At 48.5% G+C, this 27,766-nt stretch overlaps 1 protein-coding gene across 1 annotated transcript in view; it reads left to right on the top strand.

Moving 5' to 3' along the window:
* Positions 1-1,298: 1,298 nt before the first annotated feature.
* The window catches only part of PRKCSH (PRKCSH beta subunit of glucosidase II), a 102,900-nt gene continuing 76,432 nt past the window's right edge, over positions 1,299-27,766 (top strand). The window contains exons 1-11 of the mRNA XM_032966262.2: positions 1,299-1,520; positions 2,821-2,937; positions 3,613-3,708; positions 4,699-4,756; positions 6,121-6,238; positions 14,369-14,498; positions 16,175-16,259; positions 18,155-18,233; positions 21,513-21,599; positions 24,252-24,464; positions 25,940-26,030. Of these exons, the coding sequence (XP_032822153.1) occupies positions 1,436-1,520; positions 2,821-2,937; positions 3,613-3,708; positions 4,699-4,756; positions 6,121-6,238; positions 14,369-14,498; positions 16,175-16,259; positions 18,155-18,233; positions 21,513-21,599; positions 24,252-24,464; positions 25,940-26,030 (1,159 nt within the window). The 5' untranslated portion in view covers positions 1,299-1,435. The remainder of the gene's footprint in view (positions 1,521-2,820; positions 2,938-3,612; positions 3,709-4,698; positions 4,757-6,120; positions 6,239-14,368; positions 14,499-16,174; positions 16,260-18,154; positions 18,234-21,512; positions 21,600-24,251; positions 24,465-25,939; positions 26,031-27,766) is intronic.

Raw genomic sequence — 27,766 nt, 5'->3', positions numbered from 1 at the left:
AAATTAGCCTGTTATATTTGGTCAAACATTTAATTAACTCACCCCTAATGTGATGGCTCTTTGGCGAGGTGCGTGACGTTAGCTGGAATTGACGATGTTGCTACTCGCGACTGCTTTTCCAGGTTTGCTCCCTAGATTTATTGAATTTCGACTCCCGCCTGTGGTTGCCTTGGCAGGGCCAGAGACCAAATGATTTCGCGGTCCTCACACGGCCCGCGGGCCGGACCTTCCCCACCCCTGACGGTGAACATCTTTCGCACCGCACGTCGCCAGCCGCTGGAAAATCGAGCCGCGACACCTCTGCAAAAGCGAGCAGCAGCGGTGGATGTCTCCCGCCAGGTCGCGTCACGGCCCACGGAAGGCCCACGGTGTGACTGACGAATGTCGAGATATTGTTGATTCAACTTTTAAACTGGTGGTATAGTCAGTTTAACACGTTGGCTTTCGCGACCAATATCATCCATAAAACAGGTTTTTTTGGGGGGTTTATTCGTTTGGCGTGTTCTGTTTACGTGACAAACCTTTACTAATTGACTGTGTCGGGTGGTGGCGGGTTTAACGACACATATTTACGCGACCTAACCCAAAAAAACCTGTATTATGATGGTACAGCATTTCAGAGTCGAGTAGTTGCTTGTGCAGGTCTCTGTGTATGGGGAGCGGTGGCGTATCGGTTAGCGCGCTGCACTACGAGTTCGATTCACACTCACGGCCAACACCAGTGACGATGATCTGAATCGGTTCTGGGCCTCCCCTAGGTCGACTGAGCCTCAAATGAGTACCTGCTGCGTTGTGTAAAGATTGTCACGAGGAAGACAAAGGCGGCCGGGCGTGGTGCTAGCCACCCACCCCCTCGTGTGCCGAGCCGGCCTTCATAGGTGCTCGCTAACAACACTTGCCCCGACACTGTTAAGGCTATCCACTTCTGTCTCTCTGTGTGTGTGAGAGAGACCAGTTGTGTATAACTTCATTGACACTGGGCACAAGTTTGTGCGTCTTACAATCCGAGTGCGTCTTATAATCCGGGAGCGTCTTATAATCCGGGAGCGTCTTATAATCCGGGAGCGTCTTATAATCCGGGAGCGTCTTATAATCCGGGAGCGTCTTATAATCTAGGTTGCGTCTTATAATCGGGACGCGTCTTATAATCCGGCGCGACTCACAACACGTGGAATCCACATGGGGGAGGGGGAAATAACGTGGGGGTGGCGTGGACCAATCAGCGCACGGTTAACTTCGAGTTGGCGGCGTCATCAGCCAATAGGAGCTCGCCGCTTGGCACGTCCGTGTTGCAGTGCTGTCAACTCGGATTTTGGTTACTTTGAAATCTCTTCGTTTCTTTTAATGTAAAATCCCTTCCGCGCCGTTTGTTTGTTTGTTCGTCGTCGTTTATTGCTTAACCGCCGACGTCGCCCCGCGTGGAATTGAGAGAAAGATGCCGAGGGTCGCGCTGATCCTCGCTTTTATTTTCGCGGCGTCCGCGGCCGAAGTGAGACGACCCCGAGGTGTATCCGTGACGAGTGAGTGGAGCAGGCCTCAGCAACACCAACACCACCAACAACACAACCACCACTGGCTCTATCCACTGCTGGATGACGGCCACCGCCACGCTGTGTTAGTCCTCGGGGTGTTTTTTGTTGCTTCACCGCGCCAGTCGGCGCCACTGATTTTAGCCGCGGCCGGTGTGTGTGGGGGCCGGTACCCACCTTTAATTTGTGAAGTTAATTGAGGCTTTTAGAGTTAATTGGGTGGGTGGGGGGGGATGGGGAAACCGGCGTCGTCAGTGACGTTACATTCGGCGCCCGGAGTTTAAATAATGTTATTGTATTTACATTGAGTGAGGTTCACGTGAGTTAAATGCGTGGCCGTGGGCTAAGTGGGACCCTCCTATCGGATATTACCCGCGATGATCTGCATCTCACTCTTTGCAACAGATCTCGAAAGCTAAGCGGGTGCTGAGCCTGGACGGGTGCTTGATTGGGCGAACGCCATGCACAACGCAGGTGTTATAGGCTGCGGCTACGCGTGTTTGGTGCTGGCAAGCAGAACGGAGTGCAGAAGGAGTTTCCATTGTTGTACTGTACGGCTATGCTCCCACTTCTCTGCTCCCTGCCTTCAACAACCCGCACTGACCGGCGTGGTGAAGTATGGCCACGTAACCCCCACGACCAACACGGCGTGGAGAGGTCCACAGCCACCGTGGGATTGACCTGTACAATTATGTCGTGTGGCATCCCATTACACTGAATCATTTCTTGAGTGTGGTTACGTTGAGTGTAGTTACGTTAAAATAAATAACAGTGTAGAGCTGTTTGTCAAACCACTGCGAGGTGAAGGCCCTCCCCTATGCTGCGCCAGTCGTGAGGGTTGTTGGACCATACTTCACCTCGCTGGTCAGTGCGGGTGGGTGAAGAAGGGTGTTGAGTTCCAGGACTGGTTCAGATGTCACTCGCCACTGATGTTAGCCGTTGCCTGGAATCACTGTGTCACCGCTACCATTTTGGTTAGAAGTCAACATTAGTCCTGATTTAGTGACTGGTCCCCGCCATAGCGATGTGGAATTTCCACCATGTTCTCGGGGCTACGAATGCTGAAGAGCATTACGACCAAGCAAACCTGAGCAGGGTGGACACTTTTGGCATCCAGAGTTTTGCTCCGCTTGTATCAAACCACATTGTAGAAAGATATTGCGACACGCTGGCACCGATGTTCATCTTTGAGTTCACGTTCTCCCACTTTATTGTGAATAATGTTGGTCGCGAAAGGCTACGTTGTTAAACTGACTATTTGTCACTGTCCCTCCTCCTCCCTCGTTTCCAGAGCGTCCGCTTTATGATGAAACCAAGGACTTCACATGCCTTGATGGCTCCAAGACCATGCCCTTCGACCGTGTGAACGATGACTACTGCGACTGCAAGGATGGCTCCGATGAACCAGGTGATTTTCACGGCTCGCGATGCTCCTTAAAGCAAGGTGGGGGGGGGACCTTTTACTTAGAGGAGCTGAGTGGAACTTTCAAATTATTTTTGACAGGCGACGTATTAGTCAATTGCCACGAAGCTTCGATCACGCTGTTACTCCCGACTCACTGTGTGCTCAGAAATTACTTGAGAGGCTGCAGGATAACTGGGTGCACTGAAGTCACCAAACACTGTTGTTGTCAGGTCTAAATTATCTCCACCCCCCCCCCGTACCTGATTAGTGCAGCAGTTATGGATTAATACAAATGTGCTCTCTGTGTACAAGTGTTGACCTCGCCGGGGGCCTGATTAAACGCAGTTACAAGGGCGCGTGTGACCCATGGGCCTTAGGTTCTGCATCTCTGGCTTCAATGAAGATGCGACCTAACAGCTTGGGAAAAGTAGCTAGCGATCCCACACATGGAAGGAACGGATGGACAGAACTAATTCATGAGCACTGTCAACTTTAGTTGGAGAGGCATCAAAATATATATAGGTGGGTCTTCAAGTTTTTCTAGGGCACCCCTCAAGTACGCTCTGTGCATGTGGTTGCTCAGAAAGGCTTACAAACAAGGATTTGTCTCCCTCCCTGTGCTGCTGTTGCGTTTCTCGGTCTCTGTCTCTCCGTCTCTCTCTCTCTGTCTCTCCACAGGGACGTCGGCGTGCCCCAACGGAAACTTCCACTGCACCAACGCGGGCTATCGTCCACAGAACATCCCCTCCTCGCGCGTCAACGACGGCATTTGCGGTACGACGCCGCGCCAAGTGCCGGGAGGAAGACCTTTTGCGACGTGTTCGGTCCCTGAAAGTCTTATCGGCGCTTCAATTGGCAGTGTGCCGTTATTTAGGAGTCTTCTACGTTTGCGTGGTGGGAGTCGGAGTAGGTTTTGGGTGATTGGCAGCGGGTTTGTGTTCGCGTCGACTTAAGCCAGTGCAGCGGCGATTTTGCGAATGTCCGTGATGTTGCCCGTAAATGGTCAAATCGGGCAGAAGATGTCGTCCAGGGTTTGGCTGTGTTCATGATAAATGCATATTATGTAATGGTAGAATTTTACAGCCCTTTTACCAATCCACTCGTGGACGACGGGACCCTTGGCTTCATACGGGTCATGGAGATATTTTTTCCCATGCTTGGTCCGTGCCGGGTTGGTGAAGGAGTAGCACAAACACAGGAGCATACATGTGCAGTACAACAGTTGATTGTGCGACTCTGTCCTCTGCTGCACACAACGTTGCCCCGCAGCCTACAGCAACTTTTACGCTTGGCAGATGCCGGTGCATCGGGTTCATAGCGCAGTGCGCTTACCACTGCGCCACCGCCCGACCGCTCCACTCCTATAAAGGTCATTTTAGTTTACCCATGAAATATGAGCAAGTACTGTTGGGTCAAGGAGGTCGGGGTGTTGGCCACGGGCCTCGTGGACCCATTATGTTGACCGACTCTGTTGAGGCTTAGCGATAGGAAGAGGAAGTTCACTTGGGCTTTGCTAGGAGAGACCTTAGTGGTTGGTGTGGAGGGTGAACCCATCCCAGACTTGACTTTCTGAATTCATAATGTGGAATGTAAGCAGCCTTTGAGTACAATTGTGTGTGATCTGATTTGGAGTCCGTGGTTAATGAATTGCGGGTAATAATGACGCTACATGATGTATTTTTTAAAGTTTGACACAGCTCATGTAAACAATAATTGTTATTTTTGCAACGGGTATATATTCGCGTCTTTTCTGGACCCTTGCAGATTGCTGTGACACCACCGATGAATACAACAGTGGTGCTGTCTGTGAGAACACGTGCAAGTAAGGAAGCTTTGTCTACTTAAGGTTACATGGATTTGGGTTGTTTAGTTAGATGGCTCAGAAGACTCATGCCTATCGCAAAACATTGAACTTATACCACTAAGGTAACGCACGCATCTCTCCGCCTGCCCACGCCGTGCGCGTCATGATGGTCATATGACCATGCTTCACTCTGCGGTTCGGTGGGGAGCTAGAGTTGGGAGCCTAGAAGTAGAGTACTACCTGGTAGTTTCCTGCACAGCCCTCTACTGCCCACCACGTGGCACAGCCCTGTGGACACCAATGACAACCTGGTATGCATGTTGGTCACGTGTCTTAGCACAATGCAGGCTCAACCCTATTTTTCACATGCTCCATACGGGCCATTAACTGAATCATCGCCTTTTTAAAATATATTTTTCTTTTAAGATCCGCTTTTATTGACGAATTTTAGTTTTGTTTCGTTTATAATTGTTATTGTGCACCACTGCTAACACGGCATCATTAAGTAATTTGTTCAGTGATGGTCGGGAACGTCTTTATGGCACCCTAGTGATATCATTGTGATGTCAAATACAGTGAAATACAATGCAACTGCATGATGTCATGGGAATACAAAAATTGAATGCTTGATTTGTAAAGGCTTATTTAGCCATAAATGGCGCTTAAGACTAGTGTCAGACGGACCAGGGACACACAACTTGGGGTACATGTGTACAAGACAAAAATTTAAATACAAAAGCATTTCAAGAAAACACTACGTTTGAGTGGAAAGCAGCCTGGGGCAGAGATCAGGCCAGAGAAGCGTGCAAGAGCACCACAGGGTAGACTGTGGCACGGTTCTGGATGAAAGCCACTGGGGTTCAACAACAAGGAAAGCAATTGAGAGCCCCAGGTGCAGTCAGCGCAGCACCAACGAGTCCCAAGTCAAGTGCTGTTTTGCAGGGTTTTGCCTTCTTTTCCACCACTACCCGTGGCCTCTCCGTTGACATCAATGATGGTGACAAGGTTATGTATGACATCGGTGGTGAACCTACGGCCCGCGGTCACATGGGACTCTACGCTTGCACGTGTGCACGTTGAACTTCATTCGCGCCGTATGTAGCCAACCGTGCTAATCGGAGGGGCTGCTAGCAGCATCTTAGTCACACTACTCGGGTGCTAGAGGGGGATATTTCGATTGTGTCTCTAATTCGACCACGTTTCTGATTTCAGCGCGGTAAGTCACTTGAGTCACTCTCATTGCCTCCTGCAGCTATGGAAGTGACCGCCGTGCGTGTTCACCGGCGTGGCCTCGCCAAGCTCTTTGAAAGTCCATGCGGGCCCTCAGTAATGCAAGTGGTTCCTCACTCCCCCCCCCCCTCCTGAATTGTTCGCCCACCCAGGGAACTGGGACAGAAGGACCGAGAGAACATGGCCAGGCAGGCGGAGGTGGCGGCCGAGGGCTTCCGCATCAAGCAGCAGCTCATGGAGGAGACGAAACGCGGCAAGGAGGAGAAGCAGGTGCGTGAGAGGTAGTGCGTGAGAGGTAGTGCGTGAGAGGTAGTGCGTGAGAGGTAGTGCGTGAGAGGTAGTGCGTGAGAGGTAGTGCGTGAGAGGTGGTGCGTGAGAGGTGGTGCGTGAGAGGTGGTGCGTGAGAGGTGGTGCGTGAGAGGTGGTGCGTGAGAGGTGGTGCGTGAGAGGTGGTGCGTGAGAGGTGGTGCGTGAGAGGTGGTGCGTGAGAGGTGGTGCGTGAGAGGTGGTGCGTGAGAGGTGGTGCGTGAGAGGTGGTGCGTGAGAGGTGGTGCGTGAGAGGTGGTGCGTGAGAGGTGGTGCGTGAGAGGTGGTGCGTGAGAGGTGGTGCGTGAGAGGTGGTGCGTGAGAGGTGGTGCGTGAGAGGTGGTGCGTGAGAGGTGGTGCGTGAGAGGTAGTGCGTGAGAGGTAGTGCGTGAGAGGTGGTGCGTGAGAGGTGGTGCGTGAGAGGTGGTGCGTGAGAGGTGGTGCGTGAGAGGTGGTGCGTGAGAGGTGGTGCGTGAGAGGTGGTGCGTGAGAGGTGGTGCGTGAGAGGTAGTGCGTGAGAGGTAGTGCGTGAGAGGTAGTGCGTGAGAGGTAGTGCGTGAGAGGTAGTGCGTGCCTGCGCCCCCCCCCCCCCCAGTGAACAGTTCTGTTTCGCTCTTTTCAGCACTGGTTGAAAGCTTGAATGCTTATATTTGCCCACCCGTCTGTCTGTCCGTCCATCAGTAAAGGGGGAGGGGACACAGTAGCTCTTATGAAGATGATCCAGCGCGAGCGAAATTTGAGTATAAAGGGTCGCCCGCACCCTCCCTGGCAGAGCTGCTACAATGAGACGCATTTATTCCTCGTAAATTTAATTTCTCTTCCAATATTCAACTTTTTGTTGTTCGAGTCAATGTCCTCATTTTCTTACTGGAGTTAGTATCCCACTCGTGTGGAGACTGATGCCTACTCCCTACGCCTCTTTCTCCATTCCCTCCTGTCCTGGGCCATCGTCTCCACGTCCTCTCCACAGTTCTTCATGTCGATGGTTCATCACCTGGGGCCACCTCTCTGTCTAGGCCAGTGGTTCTTAACCTTTACTGCAGCCTTTACACCCCTTTGGTTCTCAATCGTCAAAACATGTATCATGTTAATAAATACATAGAGGTTTGATTAAACAAAGTAGTTGTAAATTTTGATTTAAAGCTTTCGTGACTGCAGTAATTCATATTCTTAGTTTTTTCGGTAAAGTCACGTTGAAGAGAAACAACAAAATAACAAAATATATATAAAACAATAAAAAATTCTCACGACGTTTCGACCATAACTCAAACGGTCATCATCACCTGATATATATTTTGTTATTTTGTTGTTTCTCTTCAACGTGACTTTACCGAAAAAACTAAGAATAAAAAGTAGTTGTACTTACGTGCCCGTGCTTAATTTGTGTTTCGATAATTACTTTTTAAAAAATGTGCTTAAAAAAAAATCTGCAATGTCTCGAACCCCCGTGAAAGAGCATCTCGCACCCCAAGGCGGTGCGTGCACCCCAGATTAAGAAACACTGATCTAGGCCCTGCCTCTCAGTCTCAGCCGTGATGCCTCTCCATGGTCATTACATGTGTTTTTTTCCTCTCTTCATGTGACATGTTTCCTCGCCATCTTGGTGAAACATCCCAATCCCGAAAAAGTAACTGCAAATTACTCAATTGTAATGACACGCCGCAGAATTGCCCCCCTACTGTTAAAAACTTGGCAGGACCCTCCAGGAAAATAGTCTTGAGCATAATAATGGCAGTCATAAAATGTGCCATGCAAACACATTATGCATGGCAATAAAACCACATTGATGTAAAAAAAAAAACTTTATTATAATGGTGTGCTGTATGCCATGAAGAAGATTCCTTGTCCAAGTCAGTGCCCATTATATGTTTTCCTTTTTAGGCCACAGTGTTATTGACGAATGCGTTTAGTTTGTGTTAATTTCTCGTGCACCACTGCTAACGCAGCATCATCAAATAATGTGTTTTATGATGATGGGTTTATTTTGTGCTGACATTGGTCACCAGCCTGAGACTATCGACTTGAGATGCGGTTTATTCACGGGCCCTGAAAGTCAAGACTTGGGCCCTGAAAGTCAAGACTTGAACCCTAGGCCCTCAATGGTGTCAGCTCGAAATTTAACGAGATGGTTTTTGTGTGCTGTCATTGGTAAACAAACTGAGACCACTGCTCGCCCGAACTTCAAATTACCAGTGTATGAATATGCGCACTGTAGGTCACATTACACATACAGCCTCCACCAAGTGTAAGATTTAGCGTAGATTTTGACTTTTTTTCTGTCATGTTAAGCATTCTAAAACCATGAATGCTCTGCTTCTAGAAATATGTATTTTTTTACCCATAGTTTAACCCCCCCCCCCCCCCCCCCCCATGAATGCGTTTGTCATACGTTTTAATATTCACTCCAATCACTCATTCACTGGTGGCCAGTCACCTCCTTACCACTGTTCCCTTGTTACGAACATGGATGCCGCTCCAGTGAACGTCACTCATTGAATCCACCACCCATGTTGAGGATTCTGTCTACCACACTGACTGTTTCGTCTCATCCATGTTGTGTTCAACCACCACCACACTGCAGATCACAACATACAAACTCACTCGCACACAAAGTCGCACACTCGCTCACTTGCCCACTCTCAAACTCACCCACCAACTCACCCTCTCACTCCCTCACCCACTCAACCACTCGCCCTCTTTCCACACTTGATGTCAAAAGCCTTCTTTCTGCTGCGTTCCTCACACTGTGTCCAACTTTGGAATCCCTGACCATCTCTTTTTATAAACCTCTTATAATAATAAAAATACCTCGCTCAATTGAAGCAACGTGTTAACTCCAATCTGTTACAACTTCACTTACACCGCGCTGAGCTGGCTGTTTGGCGAGTTGGCCATTCGGAGCTGTGCTCTACAACCGTGGCAAAAAAAAAAAGTCGTGTTTTCACATCTATTTAAATTCATTGTCATCACTACTATTATTAGACAAAAGCGGAGCTTGTAAAAAAAAAAAGAAATCTAAGCCAAAGAGGAGAAGTGGCCCCAGCAGAGTGGGCTGGGGCGAGGCACCGGCTACAAAGGCCTTTGTGGTGTTCGTCTGCCAAGAGGGCCCGGGTGATATAGCTTGAATGCAAGTGTCTCTCGGTTTTCATTTTATTTTCATTTTCTGCCAACAAAGGGGGGGAGAGGGCCCCTTTCTGCGGCGGTGGTGGTGCCGTGTTGTGACATACGGCACGCGCCAGGGCAGAACTGGTCGGGAGCTAAGGCAGGGCCAGCCGCCGTGGGGAAAAATGGCTCGATGTAAAATAATAACGGTAAACTTATTTGTGCTCGCCAGTCAGATTTTGCTCAGAGGTCAAAGCGGTTAGCTGGTACTGCTGAGACGCTGGGCGGAGAAGGGCAGTCGCTAAATTATGCGTAATTGAAGCATGCCATTTCATTATATTTATAGTTGGTAATTGGTAACAGATGTGAAAACCTCAAAGTAATTGGTAATTTATACCTAAATTACATGGGATGTTTATACAATTACTAGGTTAATTTGTATATATGTTTTATTACTCCAGTAATTTGCAATTGGAATATATTTTGCCTGTCTCTGAATAATTTATTTCCAAATCCAGACATGCTTGTGATTAAACTGGATTTGCAAGTGTAGTGAGGTCACGATTTCAGCCCGGTTATCACCGTACTTAATTGCTAACTTTTGAGATTTCAGATTATTTATTTGACTGCCCCACCACGAACATACCTCTCTGTGCCAGGATGAGTGGGAAAGTGCTGGCCCCCTATTTGTGTAGATCGCAGATCACACTTTAAAGGAGTTCAGAGGTAGTTCTGTAGTATATGCTTCCGTAGGCAATTCTCAAACGTAAATCCTTACACTGGTCTGTGAGATCTTGATTTGAAGCTTTCGTGACTGCAAGAATCCATACTCTCTGGTTCTTTCGGTGAAGTCACATAGGTATAAAATAAAATAAATCACGACATTTCGGGCGCAACACAAGCGTCCCACCTGATGATTGACGCTTGTGTTGCGCCCGAAACGTCGTGATTTATCTTCTTTGGTTCTTTCGGTAAAGTCACGTAGAATGAGAATAAAATAATAAATTGATAAAATAAAATAACACAATATTCTCACGACGTTTCGGCCACAACACAAGCGGCCTTCATCAGGTGAAGGGACGAGACTGTCTGGAGGACAGCGCTTGTGTTGTGGCCGAAACGTCGTGATAATTTTATTGTGTTATTTTATTTTATCAATTTATTATTTTATTCTCATTCTACGTGACTTTACCGAAAGAACCAAAGAAGATGAATCCTTGCAGTCACGAAAGCTTTAAGTCGTGATTTATTTTATACCTACGTGACTTTACCGAAAGAACCAAAGAGTATGGTCTGTGAGAGCTTTCAAATGGATTTGTCATCTCTTGACGTGAGATCTGATTGCACGATTGGGATCAAATTGGGGGGGAAAGATGCGGATTGGGAAACATGGACATCTACGCTAAGGAAATGGAACAACATCTGAATAGTGCGTAAATAATCTTAGAGAGGTGCTTGCTTGGCATTACACTGACAGAGGACCGCTTAACAGAGAAAACACAAGTTACAGACATAATTTTGACTGTTAAGGAATATAATTGGGCTCGGATGGGACCGGTCGCTAGAAGGGGTGATGGACGGTGGTTGAGATTAACAATGGAGTGGCAGTCAAAGGAGGGAACGCGAGTGAGGATACGTCTGCCACGGAGTTGGAGCAGTGAGCTCACGTTCAGGAGCTTTATTGTATTACTGTGCTTGTTTGTCCATGAAGGCTCGCCAAGTTTCAAGGCTTTTAAAGTTTCTGTAGTAGGGTGAGATGGTTGCGACGTATTATTCCAATTCATCCTTGCAGATGCATTGTTGAACAATGAGACTGAGAGATGCCTTCATCAAGCAGTGGATGGATCATGGTTGATGGTGATGATCGGATGTTTGGGGTTTGTTAATGGACGGAATCGACTTATGAATCAAATCGCTTCCCGGAATCGTGATAATCCATCGAACTCTGGGAGGGTGATTTAATCCTTGGATGAAGCCCAGATTCCATTCCAGTTTTTCAGCAGTGCTCCTTCAGTGGCCTGACACGGCCATCATGAGCCCACCCCGAGCCACGCAGGCCACTTTCTCCCCCCCAAGTAATTCGATGCTTAGTTGACACTGCAGTGCCGACCGCTTGGTTTGTAGAGTGTTCAGCAGATTTTTCTCTTCGTCACAGTACCGCACGACAGTAGTACAATGCCGCTAAGACCGAACAGGTTACATTGCACGCAGCCCTTCTAAATTACAGCCTCGGCCTAGCACAACACACTTAAGGGTAGCGATGAGCCCGCGGAATTTTTAGCTTTGCGGGGGAAAAAAAATCCTCAGAAAGAATAATTACATTGGTTGGCCATTCTTAACTTGTACGCTCTGCTGTATCACTCAACAAAACCACGTTTCCCCATCCGGGCTAAACTAACACAGTTTTAAATTAAAGTGTGTTGTTTTCCTGTGCGAGTTATTTTTTTTAAACATTCAAATCGAGTTTATCTTGAGCCACCAGTTTTGGTCGAGCGGCGCTTCTGTACGATGAGACTTGAAACCCCCCTCTGCCACAACCCCCCCGCCCCCCCCTCGTGCCACCCCCCCTGTTGTCACCTCCTCCCAACACTCGTCTTTGTTCTATTCAGTGCCACCAGCGTTGCAGAGGTCACTTGACAAAACACGTAAAAACAAATGTCCAAAAAGTAAACTAAAAATGCGCACACAATTGCAAAGACATAAGCGCCTTCGACCCCATCGCTAACCCCCCAAACTCCGCCACCCTCTTTCCCCCCACCGCCCCCTCCCCTCCTCGTTGCCACCGTGACTTTGTATCCTGATTGACTCTCACCTGTTTTTGCACAAAGCCACTGACTGATTGATTTGTAGGCTCGATGACCGATTGCCCACTCTTTGTTTTAAGCGCCGCTGCTATGCTCAAGGGAGAGAACGAACAAAACGTTTATTAAAAACTAAATACAGAGCGGGATATGCAAGCGAGTCACCTTTTCTCCGTCCTAGCACAAGGTCAGAGGTGCTTTCCAAGCAGTCATTGGGGCATTCGGAGTTCACACCTGTCTTGCTAGTTGTTGTGTGTGCGCACGTGTGTTCAAGTGCATGTTAGTGACTGTGTGCGTGGTGCTGGCCACCCACCCCCTCGCGTGCTGTGCCGGCCTTCATAGTTGCTTGCTAACAGCACTTGCCCCAACAGTCTGTTACAGCTATACGGGGGATCTTTGTCTTGTTTGTGTGTGTGCGCGCACAACCACCGCTCGTGGGTCACGGTGGCACAGTGGTTAGTGCACTGCGCTACGAACTGGACAACCCCGAGTTGGATTTACGCTCGTGGCCACAATTATCAGTGACGATTATTTCAACTGGCCCTGGTCTACCCCGAGGTTGACTCGCCCTAATACGAGTACCTGCTGCAGTGTCTAAACATCAGTTTAACACGTAAGACCTCGCGACCAATATCCATAATTTAGGTTTTTTTTTTGGGTTGGATCGTGTAAATATGAATGTGTCGTTAGACCCGCCACCACCCGACACAGCCAGGTTTGTCACGTAAGCAGAACGTGGCCAATTCGTTACTAGTACAGCACACCGGTGTGTTGGAGAGCAAATCCACAACATTTACAATGTGAGTGCGACGTTTTGCCCGTAATTACAACCAGCTTCATCAGGCGACAGCCAGATTTGTGGAGAAATCCTCCTGTTTCGTTCCTTAAATAGAGGGATAAATGTGATGTCGTCACTTGTGAGCCCTCGTGCGAAGGCCAGGGGGTGGGGGGGGGGGTTAATCAATGCGTATAAATTACAATCTGGCTTTCGCCTGAAGGATGCCTAAACATCGCCACGAGGGAGACAGGTGTGGTGATGGCCATCCGCTACTCCGTGTGCCGTGCCAGCCTTTAAAGGCGCTCACTAACAGCACTTTCTCCAACAGCCTGTTAAGGCTATAAGGGAGATCAATGTATTTCCTATTTTATTGCATATTTAGTATCATTCCACTCCCACGCTGAGTTTTTGTTAACAGATGATGATGATGCCGGTTGTAAGCTCCAGCGAAGCGTCATGCAAAATTGTCAAAATCTCCCTTTTCAACATTTTTCCGCCGGTTTGCCGAAAAGTCAGAGTCTTTGGCATAGTTGCCCACATGACAACTTGATTAGATTGACCCTGTTGGTTGGTGGAGGGTTTTATATAAATAAATAAATATGCACTTTAAATGAGCTAACTCAAAATAAACCATTTATGAATCATTGCATATGCACTTCACGTTCCATTTGCACCATCAAGATCTAATTTCATGTCATGGATTATACCTAGCTCCGTAAACAAATAATTGTTACCTTGTACCCATGTGCCAACTATTTTCCCCAGGCCTTTCTTGCTCGAGATGAGGCATGCCTCCCTTGCCATGTAATGTGCTTGCTGCTGTATTGGCAGGTTTGGCGGGGTCACCATTGATAAAGAGTCCATTGGCTCAATGGGTCTTGACCATTTCAGTTTCATAACAATAAAGAATTACAGCTCTTTGTCCTTCACTCCGATTAGCGCGGTTGGCCACGTACGGTGCGAAATAAATTCAACGTACATGTAGATAAATGCCTCCTGACATGGTGGCTGTTTGATCATTATTTTACAACACTCATCTGTTTGGATCGTGAAGAGGGTCGGGCTTAGGAATGGTCCTCTTACGTCACTTGCCAGTTATGTTAACTGTAGTAAATTGTGTGAGATAATTGGCTGATGATGTGTTAGCTATTCTTTCCATCCCTGCACATGACAATGTGTCGCCAATGTCGGGGTCTGCAAAGGCGTCACTGATGTTTGCTGTGGCCGTGAATCAAACGCGGGTGGCTGCGTTCATAGCCCAGTCCGCTAATCGCTGCTGCTGCTGCTGCTCCCGCCTGTCTTGGTTTAAATGGCAGCGTCCGAACTCGACTCGCCCAGGTGTGTGCTAACCGCTGTGTCACCGCTCTCTCCTATCTCGCACATACATCTGCGTGCGCTGCTTGTGGAGTGCAGAAGAAGTTGGAGTCCCTGAAGGACGCGAAGCAGGCTTGGGAGGACAAAGTGCACGCCTTGCAGCAGCAGAAGGAAACCGTGGAGTCGCCGGAAAAGGAAGCCAAGGAGAGACATCAGGCATCGTGGGAAGGTAACAAACTAAACCAGGTTATTACTTATCCATGGGACCTTTTTGCCAGCCCTCAAAATGATGAAACATTAAGAATAGGTTTCACCCTTTCTCCCAACAAAAAGTGTGCATGCAAGCGTTCGAACCGCACGGCGCGTTCCGACGCCAAACGGACACAGCGCTGGACTTTCACTTTAATTATTGGACGTTTCTATACGTTCTGAAAACCGATGGCTTGTCCATAAATGTTAATTGCGATTGCTGATAGCGCGAAATAAAGATCTAAATTCAGAGGCGTACTCAAAAGGCAAAGGGTGTTGCTGATTTTTCTCTCGCCGCGGTACCAGGCGGAGGTTCTAAATCACTCCGAAGGCTGCTGCCTTCCCGCTCTTTTGTGGCACTCGAACGACACGTGCTCCGCTCGTGAACCGAAGCGCAGCAGGGGGCCGCGGCCGCGATGGAAAAAAAAGAAATGTATATTTTTAAAAAGAATAACAAGAAAATAAACGGACTCGAAGAAAAATAGATTTATTTGCCGCAAGGGCCGCATCGAAACGCGATCCCGCCGCAATTTGTTTGTGTTCTTTGCCTGACCGGCGGTCATTACGCCGCCAATAACGCCTAAATAAACTGTGATTCCTGTGCGAGGGCCGTCAGCTGGCCCCCGGGGCTGGGACGGTTCCAGGGTAAAGGTGAAGAAAAGCGAGACAAGCCGGGGGCCCCGTCACTCAGTGACGCTCGTTTAACCCGCGCACCCAACCGAGCCGTCGGCCACACGGCCACCTCGCGGATGGCCCGACGATCGCCCATTGTGCTCGCGCGTGCGTGCGGAGGGCTGGAGGGGTGCGGAACGGTGGCGCAGCGGTTAGCGATTCGCGCTCGTAGGCCAGCATCGGTGACGCATGTCTTAACCTGTCCTTGGGCCTCCCCTGCGTCAACTCGGCCTCAAATGAGTACCTGGTGCTGTGTGTAAACATCAGCAGCACTGGGTGCTGGCCACCCATCCCCTCGTGCGCCGTGTTGGGCTACATAGGTGCTCGCGCAACGTCACTTGCCCCAACATTCTGTTTAAGGCTATGCAGGGGATCTTTGTTTCTTTATTTTGTTGTACCTTGGCTGCGGTGGTTCCATGCGTGTACGCTTATAAACGCGCACGTGCGCAAGTAAACATGGACCGCGCGTGCCCCTTTGTGTCGCGTGATTGATATGTTTTAACCAACCGCGTTTGCTTTGAAGGCAGTGTTCAGACTCACAACATTTAGCGTTTACACCCAGCACTGATGACTTTGACGACAACCGTGATGATGATGATGATGGTGGTGGCGGTGACGACTGACGCCTACGATGATGGTCGCAGTGAGAAGAGTGATGACGGCAATGATTGTGGCTAGGGTGTTGGTGATTGTGGACAACATTTAAAGAATAAATCACAGATTTTTATGTATGCTATCATGATTTTCTGATTTTCATTGATAGTTTTTTTTCGTGGACCTTATTCTCGTCTGCTATGCTAACTTTGGCGATCGCTTTTACCCGGCTGTTTTTTTTTTTTGTCATCGAATCGATACTTGCGGTTTGCAGCTGCGATCGAGTTTATTTGAATGTTGCGTGTGCATGCACGTGTGTGTTGTGGGGAGCGATAGTGTACAGTCTGTTAAGGCTGTATGGGGGATCTTTGTTGTGCGTTTTGTTTGCAGAGTTGAAGGAAGCGCGACGCAAGGAGGTGGAGAAGGAGAAGGCAGGAGCAGCGTTCTCCAAACTTGACGAAAACTCGGATGGGTTGTGAGTACCATTGCGTTTTGTTTTGAGTTTCAACAAGTGCTGTGCTTTTGTCGTAGTTTTTTTTTTCTTCAGCTGCAAGTTAATTTCGCATGGTGTGCTACCCGTGGGCAGTCTGTCCTACGGACGGAGGCGATATGACACTCGCAACCCACCGTCGTCATTGGCCACTCGCGTTACACCGCTCACCGCTCGAAAACTCACCTGACCCTCGCCACTCACCAGTTTGTGCAATATAGTGGGAAGGCCATTGAGGTTCAACAGCCACCACCCCCCACCCACCTCCACACCCCCGCACACACACACACCCCTCCCCAATGGCACAGTCCTATCCGTTAGGGTTTTGAAATGGGGATGTTTTTATCCGGGACGTTATTTTAAATGGTAGGGGGGTACATAAGCTACGCTGGGAGCCGATAAGACAAATTATCTGGTGAAATGTCATTATGGACCTCGTTTGCATGCAATTAATGAGCTTTTAACATTTCTTAAAATAACGTTGATTCTGTGTGGTCACCCCCACGCTGAATCCCTCCCCTCTCCCCCCCCTCTGTGAAAACAGACGCTACTCCGTGCAGCTCACTTCCGATTGCTCCTTCCTCTGTTGCCTCCCCTCTCATCATCACCCTCTCATCTCCGACATCTTGGCCCGGTTATTGGCCCAGGGATGAAAGGCACCATTCCTCACAGATGCGTTCGCGACCCGTGTAATATACGGCCATCTCCTGGCAACGTTGCAGCCCTGGTACACGACGGGGTGGATGGCCAGCACAACACCTGACCGCCTTTGTTCCCCCAGTGGCGATGTTTTTACTACACCGTACCAGGTACTCATTTAAGGCTGAGTCGACCTAGGGGAGGCCCAGGACTGGTTCAGATAATCGTCACTGGTGTTGGCCGTGAGTTGGAATTGAACTCGGGTCACTGGGTTTGTAGCGCAGCGCGTTAACCGCTACACATCCCCTTGTACACATCATGCAGCGGATCCAGATACTTGATGCGCAAATGGAAAATCCGTTGTGCTGTGACTGATCACCTAGAACAGACCTTGGAACATGACGACTCAATGCCCGATTCACAAATACGAAGGAGGCAACTGCACAGCAATACACTCTGCTACTCATGACGTAATTATCTGGCTTCGCCACCTCAACGTATAGTTGTTGCTCTGCATGAACATCGGCTGCACGAAGATCATAAATATCCTCGTGTGTGTTGCCATCCTTCACGGCTCTTGCAATGCCTTAATTCATATTGGTTCTGCACGTGGGCCAGTGCGATTACTACTTATCAACGGTAGTCGTCACCGTGGGCGTTGTGCCCTCTCTTTGACCGCCAATCCATCTGTGGTCTCGTCCATCGGCCATCATCCCATGCCGTGATGTGTTCTGCCCAAGCTCGCGCGGCCTTCTTTACCCGTTCCGAGACGTCCGTAAGTAGCAGAGTGGGTCCCGTTCACCTCTGAATCTCGGAAGGCACAGGCAGCTCAGCGTTCATTTTATTTAGAGAGCCGTAGTGCCATTGTTTTTAAAGACATTGTACTCGCCGCAGAGAACCATAGTGACACGACTGCACTCAATGATAGCTGGCACCAAAATGTGCCACACTCCCTCTCGCATGGCCTTGTGGGAGCCTCGGTACCGACAAAGTTATTTTATTTTACATTTTCTTTCAGTTTCGCTTTAAGTTTTGAATGGAATCGGACGAAAAGTTGATGACGTGAAGAAAAATTGATGACGTACACGCTCGTCATCGGAACGGGAAAGGGGTGAAGAGTCAATACAACATGTATAATCTGATTCCTGCTTTCCCCTTTAAATTCTTTCTGCGTTGACGCCACGGTCTCTCGGTGGCGAATGGCGGGTGCATTTGTTGCGGGTGTGGTCCGTGTGTTCCAGCGTGTCCGTGCAGGAGTTACAGGCCCACAAAGAGCTGGATGCAGATGAAGACGGGGAGGTCACAGAGGTTGAGGTGCAGGTATGCTTCGGTTGAGGGAGCTAACACAATCGTGATCTCATCTTTATCGGCGGCCGACTTCCTTAAGTCGGTTGACTAAAGGGGCCATAATAGAGGCTTTCATGGGTCAGATCGCGTAAATATATAAATGTGTCGTTAAACCCTCCACCACACGACACAGCCAATTAGTAAGATTTGCGACGTAAACAAAACACGACAATTAGTTACTAGTACAGCACACCGGTGCGTTGGAGAGTAAACCCACAACATTTACAATTCGACTACGACGTTTCGCCACCAGTTATAACCAGCCTCATCAGGTGACAGCCAGAATTATGGAGAAATCCTCTCCTACTGTTCTGGTCTTAAATAGAGGAGGGGTAAATGTGATGTTGTTACTGTGAGCCAATCAGATGTGAGGACCAGAGGTGGGGGGGGGGGGGGGGGGGTTAATGTAGTCATATAAATTACAATGGATATTTATTACTAGTTGGGTTATTCACAGTTAACATAATGTACATTGTGTATATACATTATGCATGTGCAATAAATAAAAAACCTTATGAACTATTTGAGCTTCATCGCAATGTGATGAGCACCATTTGCATGATGTAAGACCACACACCTCGTGTGGATAAAGAAGCCAGTTGCAGTGACTTTTTGCCAGGACCCGTTTGGCACGAAGTGATGTTCTGTTGCAACAACAGTGAGGGGTCCGTATGGACACCTGGTTAGTCTCCTGACAATGCTGATAGCACAGTTGAGGGATGCCCTGGTAAAAAAAAAACTCGATAACCCACAAGATCTCACTGTCTAGAAAGTAGACTTTTTTAAGAGAGTCGGATTCAGTTGAGTGATTTTTTTTTTATTTATTTTGCAATCCATTCATCCATGGGGAGACGATACAAAAATAAAAACTAGTAGCATTATACGGTAAAGTGTTGCAATGAAGCTAAATATGGGTTATCTTTAAACTCGTACATGTGCGAGCTGTGACGTCGTTTGCAGCACCGCCCCTCGACTGGAACACGATTCGGATTTTGGCTCTACTTTAAAAAAAAACAAAAAAGAGAAAATCCCTGACTTCTGTGCTCGCCTTTCAGCGTCGCGCGGGCGTGACGCTACCGTCGTCATCTTTGCACGTTCACCGGCGTGAGCAACCCGGCCCCGAACGAACGTATGTTGTTCCCGTAAAGAAAATAATAATAATAATAATAAAAAAAGGGCCACCGGTTCATCTCCAGTGGCGGTGTCGGTCGTCTCAGGCAGAGGTATCTGAAGTGCCTTTTCAAATTCAGACACAATGTCGTTCCTTTATTACCCACCACACTATTTATATCTACGTCGCCCGACCGGCTTACTGACGTGCCTTGCGGAGCGCCTGGGCGTGCGCCCGCACGGCTTGTGCACGTGCTCAAAGTGCCGTGACCCCCAGACCGAGGTTTGTGACCATTGTGCGGCCTTGACAAGACGCGCGGTCGCAGGGGCAGCGGAAGGGGTCGCCGCTCTTTTGATGGCAGACGCGTGCGGCGCACGTGTTTGGCTTGCGCTGCCTCGCCCCACCCGCCGTTTCTTTCGCTGAGCCATCATCGTCGTCGTCGTCGTCGTCGTCGAATTCCTTGACCGATCCACTGCTGGATGATGAGGTCCCTTCCCGAACCGTCACCTCAATGTGCTGGGTTGTAGCAGTCTTGCTGAGCGCTGTCAAGTGTTGCTCGATGATCGACAGAGAGGCATCCGCTGTGCGTTCTGCGCACCGTGCGCAAGGCCAGAGCCGATATTTTTTTTTCGAGATTGAGAGGGGGGTTAGGTTACTGGGCATATTGGTGGGCGGGGGACTAATACCATACACACAAAACACTCAACACATTCGTCAATTACACTGCCTTAAAATAAAAAAATATATATATACGAGGTCATTTTGGGCAATGGCCCTTCACAGCACAATATAATATATATTTTCATTTTAAGACAGTGTTTTTAAAGATTGAGTTTTTTGTTGTTGATAATTCTGTTTGTGCACTGCCATTGCTGCCGCAGCACCGCCAAATAATGTGTTTAATGTAGTGTTAGCCAGCACTCCTGTTTAAATTGAATTCAGATTTCAGCCAGTTGTGATTTAAGGCTGTCGAGGCAACAGTGACCATGACCAGAGAAAGAGAGTGGAAGGAGCGAGTCCAGGCTCATGGTTTCGCTGCCACGTAATGAATGGCAGATAAGAACGAGATATTAAGCAAGCTTCTCGAGTGTAGAAAGTTCAATTAGCCCAGCACAAACATTACAGTGTCAAATAAAAGGGGCTTCTTTTTTCACTTCGGATTATTTCAGTTGTGAGAAAAAATTTGTTATTGTCCTGCGGAGCAAGAGCCCGTTGAGACAACGCACTTCAGGGGTGACATTCATCTCTGTTGGCAGACCTGAGTCACGGCTACATCTTGGGTGCCACGGTGGCGAGATGTCAACTCCCTTGCCTGGTGTGCAGGAGGTTGTGGGTTCAGTCCCAACCCTGACACCTGTATATTTGGAGTTTGCATGTTCACCCCGTGGTTGTGTGGATTTTTTCGCCGGGTCCTCCAGTTTTTCCCTCCACATTTATAAATATACGTTTAGCGTATTTGGCTGCTATGAATTTCCACATGATATAAGCCACTTAGTTGAGCTATCATTCGTTACTTCTGAAAAAGAGCTATCTAGTGCAGTGGGCCGTTCCTGGTAAAATAAATAGTTTAGTTTAAGACTTTGCGCATATGGATGCCATCGTCTCATTAGTCAGTCCTTTATTTAAGAACAGGCATGGAGGGGTTTTCATCCAGCAATGGATCGACAGAGCTGCAGCTTTAGATTACAAACATGAACTTAACCTCGTTGCAAGCAGTTCCCCACCCATTTGTCAACATCGCCCAGATTTGTACAAATGCCGCTGTATCTCAGCTTCGTATTTCGGTAGATTGCACGTGTCTTTAACTCTCAGAGGACAAATAATTTTTTTGAAACATGTCACTTCATCAGCATGGTTGGCTACGGACGGTGCGAAAGAAGTTCAACAGACATGCAATCATTCATTACTAATGTGCAGTTGTGCGAGGGTATCACTCTTTGATCACATGATACATCTGCCATCTAGTGGCAAAATCAGTGAAAACATGGCACTTGAATACAAGTGTCAGGTCCCATTCATGATGCATTTTTTCTGAAATAGCGCTCAAAATAGGTTACTGAATTGTTAAAAAATATTATCTATACGTGTTTAAACATCATCATGTTATTATTATGAATTGTAATTAATTGACTGGCTTGCAGACTTTTCTGGGAGGAGCTGAGACGGTGGACCTGCAAGGATTTGAGGAGTCTGTGTGGGAGGGCATCAAGGAGAAGCTGAGACTGGAGGTGAAGGATCGACTCGCTCGACCTGGGCCCCCATTTGCCTGTGTCCCGCTTCCCATCTACAATATTTAAAGGCATTTTTTTCGTTGCGGAGTGTCTGGGTGGCTCATAGGTTAGCACTCTGACCTCTGAACCACTCTCGTAGGTTTATGGTCTCAAACAGGTGACCAGCACATAAAATTTAGTTTAGCACGTAGGCTTTCGCGACTAATATTATCCGTGATAAAGGTCTTTTTTGGGTTAGATCGCATGAAAATGAATGTGTCGTTCAACTCTCCAACAGACAGGTGTGCTGAACGAGTAACCAATTGGCTTTTGCTTGCTTACGTGATACACTTTACACATTGGCTGTGTCGGGTGGTGGCGGCTTTAGTGACACATTTATATTTACGTGATCTAACTCAAAAAACCTCTTACGTTAAAACTTATTTTCACACCTCTCTCCCTCTCTCTGCCATATCCCTTCTCAAAGATGTCTGCGATCATGGTCTTCTATTTAGCCCTGTTCATGATGTTACTCAAGGACTTTGCATTAGATAGTCCCAGTTGCGTCAGCTTTATCAAATTGCTTATGGGCTCAATTTGCTGTCTTCCTCCGACCTTCTGGGACTTAATTTGGATAAATTCCAGCCCTGAGAATCAAACGCCTCGTTTCGGCGGCCGGGTGGCTGCGAGCTGGCCCCGTTGAGATTCTGGGTTCCAATCAATGCAGTAGCAGCATGTGACTAAACCCTGGTTCTGCTGTCATCGCTTGTAATAGATAACCAATCTTGGAAGTGAAGCATGACATTCAATTACAATTCTGGATATATATAAGCATCTGAATGTGACCGCTGTCCATGGAGCGGCAGTCCGTCTTAGTGCGGAGAGGAGTGAAGGATGGTTTTTGAGCCTGACATTTTTGCCGCTGGAAATGAGCGCCGCCAACCGGCCCGTACCGCTCGCTTGAGAAAGGAAGACGCATTCGCGCTGATCGGTCCCATTCATCTCCGGATCTCCCCCCAGCATCACGGGCAATTCATTCCAACCGTGACCGCACGCTTGTGGCCACGTCGCTTTTGATAATGAAGCTAATAGCTCAGTGGGCTTTATCTGGTAAGATAAAAATAGATTTTAAGTTTTCGTGACTGCAAGGATCCATATTCTTTGGTTCTTTCGGTAAAGTCACGTAGGTGGAAAAAGTTAATAAATAAAGCACTAAAAAAAAAAATTTGTTTTTATTTTTTCACCTACGTGACTTTACCGAAAGCACCAAAGAATAAAGATTAAAAAAAAATTAGTTTTAGTATACATTTTTTTAAGCGATTTGCTTACATCTCTTATACTTAGCACTCGTATCATTTTTTGTGTATTTGTTGTGACGATATGATTTGCCCCCTACTGGACATCTGTGAAAAAAGAGCTTTATAGCTCATTGGATTCCTGCAGTATGAATACATTTTCTGAGTTGCACATGGCGAGTGAATGACATGTCCTAAGCCACCCTCTTGTGGTGAATGTGTATAGTATTTCATAGTTTTGTTCATTGAGTCCCGTACGAGTTTTTGTACAGAGTGTGCCGTGGCCTCCGCTCGTTCAGCACAACCTTGGTAGGTAACTGCAAAATTAGAGCTGTTTAGGTTTTTCTTGTTACATCTTTACACATACAAAAAAAAATCCATCTCTTGGAGACGATAAGAGGACGTTTGCTTTGAGCGAAGCGGTGTTGGAGGAACGAGACGGAGATTTCTCCCTGGCAGGTATTAAAGCCTTGGGACACGGATGATATGTGTTGGTGCAGGATTAAAATTATAGTGCAGGCCGTGTCTCGCTTAACGAGCGAGATGCGTTCCGCCAAACCTGTCTCGTTGAGCGAGAACTCGTCAAACGATCGTCGTTTTCCCATACTCTTTGGTTCTATTCGGTAAAGTCACGTAGGTAAATAATACCTACGTGACTTTACCGAATAGAACCAAAGAGTATGGATCCTTGCAGTCACGAAAGCTTTAAATCTAGCGTCGTTTTCCCATTGACCCCCACGTTAAAAGCCGAGTTTGCCTTCCAGCCCCAAAAATGTTCCTCTCTTGAACAACATTTCTTTTTTTTCCACGTGAGGAATACAGCTTAGAATTTTAAAATAGAGTAATAAAACATCAAATGTAACACTTCCCACACGTGAATAACCACAGTGCTTGCAGTAACCTGTCCTCGGCTTCTGCATTTAATTAGCGCCTCCACCCCTCCCCTCCACCCTACCTATCCCGTCCCCCCATTAGTGCCACCACGAGGCCTCCCAGCTAGTAAACAGGCGCATGCTGCAGTGCACCCCCTGCCACCACGGAACGTGTTTGATAGATCGGCCTCCGCTCGTTACGCAAGCATTTGCTCGTTTTGTGACCACATTTGGTCTAAATTCGAATTTTTCGTGATGGTGAATTCTCCGGGAAAGAATGCTCGCGAAGTGAGATACGCCGGTATTCGATCGCTCTGGAAGAGAGAGAACGACTTGGGGGCGCGAAGAACAAGCGGGAAAGTCAGCCGCCAGGCAGTGAGTTGGCACAAAATGATTCTCCATGATCTGCAGTCCTCTATATATTAAGGTGTTATCGGCCAATTCATCAGTGTCTGCGTGTGGAAGATTGACGCTGTCCGTCCCGCGATCTCGCTTGACCTCAGGGCGACGTGGGCGAGTCGCCGCCTCCGCCGCCCCCCGCGGCGCCCGAGGAAGGTGCCGAGCCCTTCCCGGACCTCCGCTACGACGAGGTGGACGACGAACCCAGGGAGGACGTGGAGGACGACGTGGACGACGATGTGGACGACGATGTGGACGATGAGGTCGGCGACGAGACCGACGAGGACGACGCGCACCACGTGGAGGACGACCTCAAGGCGAGTTGACCGCTCGCAACAACAACAACAGCAGCAGCAGCAGTGTCCGCAGTGTCCGTCGCCGGGTGTGGTGCAGTGACGTCACCGCGTCGGCGCTTGTGCCAGACTGGGTGCACTACCTTGAGGCTGTTGCGTGAAGTGTGGAAAGGCTCGCTGGCGGGAGGGAACGTGGTCACGGGACACCCAGGCGTTGTGGGTTGGGGTTAGTGATAGGGGTAGTGATAGGGGTAGTGATAGGGGGTTGGGGTATTTGTTCGGGTTAGTGATAGGGTTTAAAGTTAGTGATAGGGGTAGTGATAGGGGTTGGGGTAGTTATGTTTATAGGGGTAGTGATAGTGGTAGTGATAGTGGGAGTTATAGGGGTAGTGATAGGGGTTGGGGTAGTTATGTTTATAGGGGTAGTGATAGTGATGGGGCTAGTGATAGTGGGAGTGATAGGGCTAGTGATAGGGGTTGGGGTAGGCCTGGTCGTAGCTGGGGGGTGATGGCAGGGAGTAGCAGTGGCAGGATGAGCTCAGTAGAAGAGATGGTGGTTGTTTTAAGGAAGGAGGGGAAGCTGCAGGCTATCGTGGAGATGATTGTTTGATGCGGTGCAGTGGGAGTTGTTTCCAGTGGAGGGGAACGAGAGAGCGAGACTGGGCACAAGGCGAGGGAGGCATAGAGAGGGACAGTAGAGACCACTGGGCGTGTAGAGGACGGGATGGGACTGAGTAAGATTTGAGATAAGTGAGATAGGGCGGGGCAAGACCTTGGGGGGATTTATAGACTAGAGTGAGAAATTTAAACAGACAGCTAAAGTCGACAGGGAGACAGCATCGTTTGGAAATGGGAAAGTAGAGCAGAAGTGTGGGAATTGTGGGGGAGGTTTACTCATTAAACTATTTTTATTTACCCGGTAAAGCCCACCGAGCTATTACCTCTTTTTCAGAAGCGACCGGGCCACAACATGATAGCTCAATGAAGTGGGCTCATCAAGTGGAATTTATTGCAGCCAAATACTCTAACCGCATGTGTTGATTATAAAATGTGGATGGAAAAACCGGACGACCTGGAGAAAAATCCACACGACCACGGGGGAGAGCGTGCCCACTCCAAATATACAGGTGTCAGAGCTGGGATCGAACCCACGACCTCCTGCATACCAGGCGAGGGAGATAACATCTCGCCACCATTACGCCCTGTTAAAAAATATCTGGGCTTATGCATTTTGTATCTGTTGAAGAGGAACAAAGGCGTAGATCTACGTATCACGGTCGCCCCCATGATACGTGGATCAAACCAATCACTCGAGACACCGGTATGGCATCAAGAGAAGTTCATGAAAATGCTTTCGCAAGAGGTCACACACGTTTGGCACAGCGGTCCTTCGCTGACTATGCTTCATGGCCTTCTGTTCATGAACACAAGTAAACGGTGGGTGCTGTGGACGCAGACTCTCTCCTCCTGACCGTGCTGCCCCTTCTCACACCCCACAGGAGCGAGACGCCCAGGGAGACAAGCAGGACACGCTGGACGATGAAGACAGGATGCCTGCGTTCGATCCGGACACACAGGCACTCATTGACGGTACGGGTGGGGGACAGGGGGGGAGAGTGGGGCTTCTCTTGGCCCGCGGTCATTGTTGTTAGATGACGGGTTTTTTTTTTCACGTGGTGCCATGCGCTGGAGCACACTCCTCCTTTCAGGGGAAGTGGTGTTGGACTTCTGGATCGAGTGAACGGCGGATCATTGACTTGGTCGGGAATAGTTTTGGCAGGCAAGGGAATTGTTGGAAGTTTGAATGCTAAGGTGATAATAAGGTTGAAATGTAATAAGGTTTAGGTCGGTCACTTTAGTCTTTCCAGCAGTGTGTGACCCGTTAAACAAATACTGCTGGCTTGCCCCAGGTGATTATAGGCAAGAGCTATCCAGGTAGAACATGTGGCCTGCTCCACCTGGTACAAGTAATAGTATTTGGTAGAGGTTGTGGAAGTTGTGTCGGTGCGTTCAGTTGCAAGACTGTGTTCTATGTGTGAAGCTATTTAGTTTATTTCTGGTTGAACCTTGAGTGCAGGGGTTGGTGTACAGCGCTGTGAACCCAGGTTACCCGGGTTTGTTTGCGGTCCATGGCTAACATCAGTGGTGTGTGATATCCTATTCGGTCCTGGGCTTCCCCCCATCAGCAACTAACGCTGACCAGTGTGGTGAAGTATGATCGAGAATGCTCCGTGACTTACGTGGCTTGGGAAGACCTTTATCTCATAGTGGATTGACATTATGCTCTTTGTACAAGCTTGCAGCCATTCTAATGGGGATGACGCAAGTAACACTCGTCTGACCTTCAGCCACCCACCACTCGGTACACAGTGGGTGGGTGTTTGCTAATGCGCGATGTGCTGATGCTCGCTTTGGACAGCAGGGGGAAGCCCTTTACAGAGATTGCCCGCAAATGCGAGGACTTCGGATGCACCAGTTGAGAGTGTAGCCTCAGAAGTGCACCGTGGTCAGATTGTCGCTGCGAGTCATATTTTTATTATTGATTAAATTTCGGCTGCTTGGTCCGACATCCTGGGACATGTGGCCCAGCCCGTTCGCCTCCTATTGGGTTGTGCCAGCCCCTTTCCGTGCGCTACCACGTCTCGTGGAGCCGAAGAGGAAGAGCTCAGGTCAGCTGGTAGAATATAAAGCAAGGGCGAGCAGGTATTGTGGGCAATGAGTAATTACTGATTTTTTTTTTTCTCGAAAGCCTCAGTTGTGTCTTGAGGACGTATTCGGGAGGTTCCTGTTTATCCGCTTCTTCTCGTAGCTGCAACGTGGAAGGAAGTGCAGTACCTGAAGGGTACTGCACATGCTCTTATGATTTTTTTTGCGTGCAAATCTCTACACATGGGCTGATAGGTTACTTGCTGTACTGACGTGACACGAGGCACCTGGTACACCTGCAGGGGGAGTGTCTCGCACACAACGATTTATTTGCGCGATTCAGTCTCCACATTGAATGCGTGTGCGATGAACTTCTTTCGCACCATACATAGCCGCTTATCGGAGGTGCGGCGGAAGGGCAACAAGTAAAACACAGACAAAAAAAAAGTGCTTGATTACTTGAGTGTCACATTACATTTGGCAAACTGGCCGATAGATACCCCACGTACATAACAGGGAGCGATTATGGATAAAGCAACGTTGCTTGCTATAAGCATCTGCATGTCGATTGGGGAAAGCCGTCACTTTGACAGGAGTCCATCACCTGTTGAGATGACGGTAAGAGGACTGTCGCACATCAGTGGGCCATCTACCAATACAAGTGTTTGAAAGGACAGATT

The sequence above is a fragment of the Petromyzon marinus genome, chromosome 35 (genome assembly GCF_048934315.1).
Source record: "Petromyzon marinus isolate PM22_M1 ecotype Great Lakes invasive population chromosome 35, UKy_Petmar_22M1.pri1.0, whole genome shotgun sequence".
NCBI classification, from domain to species: domain Eukaryota; kingdom Metazoa; phylum Chordata; class Hyperoartia; order Petromyzontiformes; family Petromyzontidae; genus Petromyzon; species Petromyzon marinus.
This window is presented reverse-complemented; position numbering and strand designations above follow the sequence as displayed.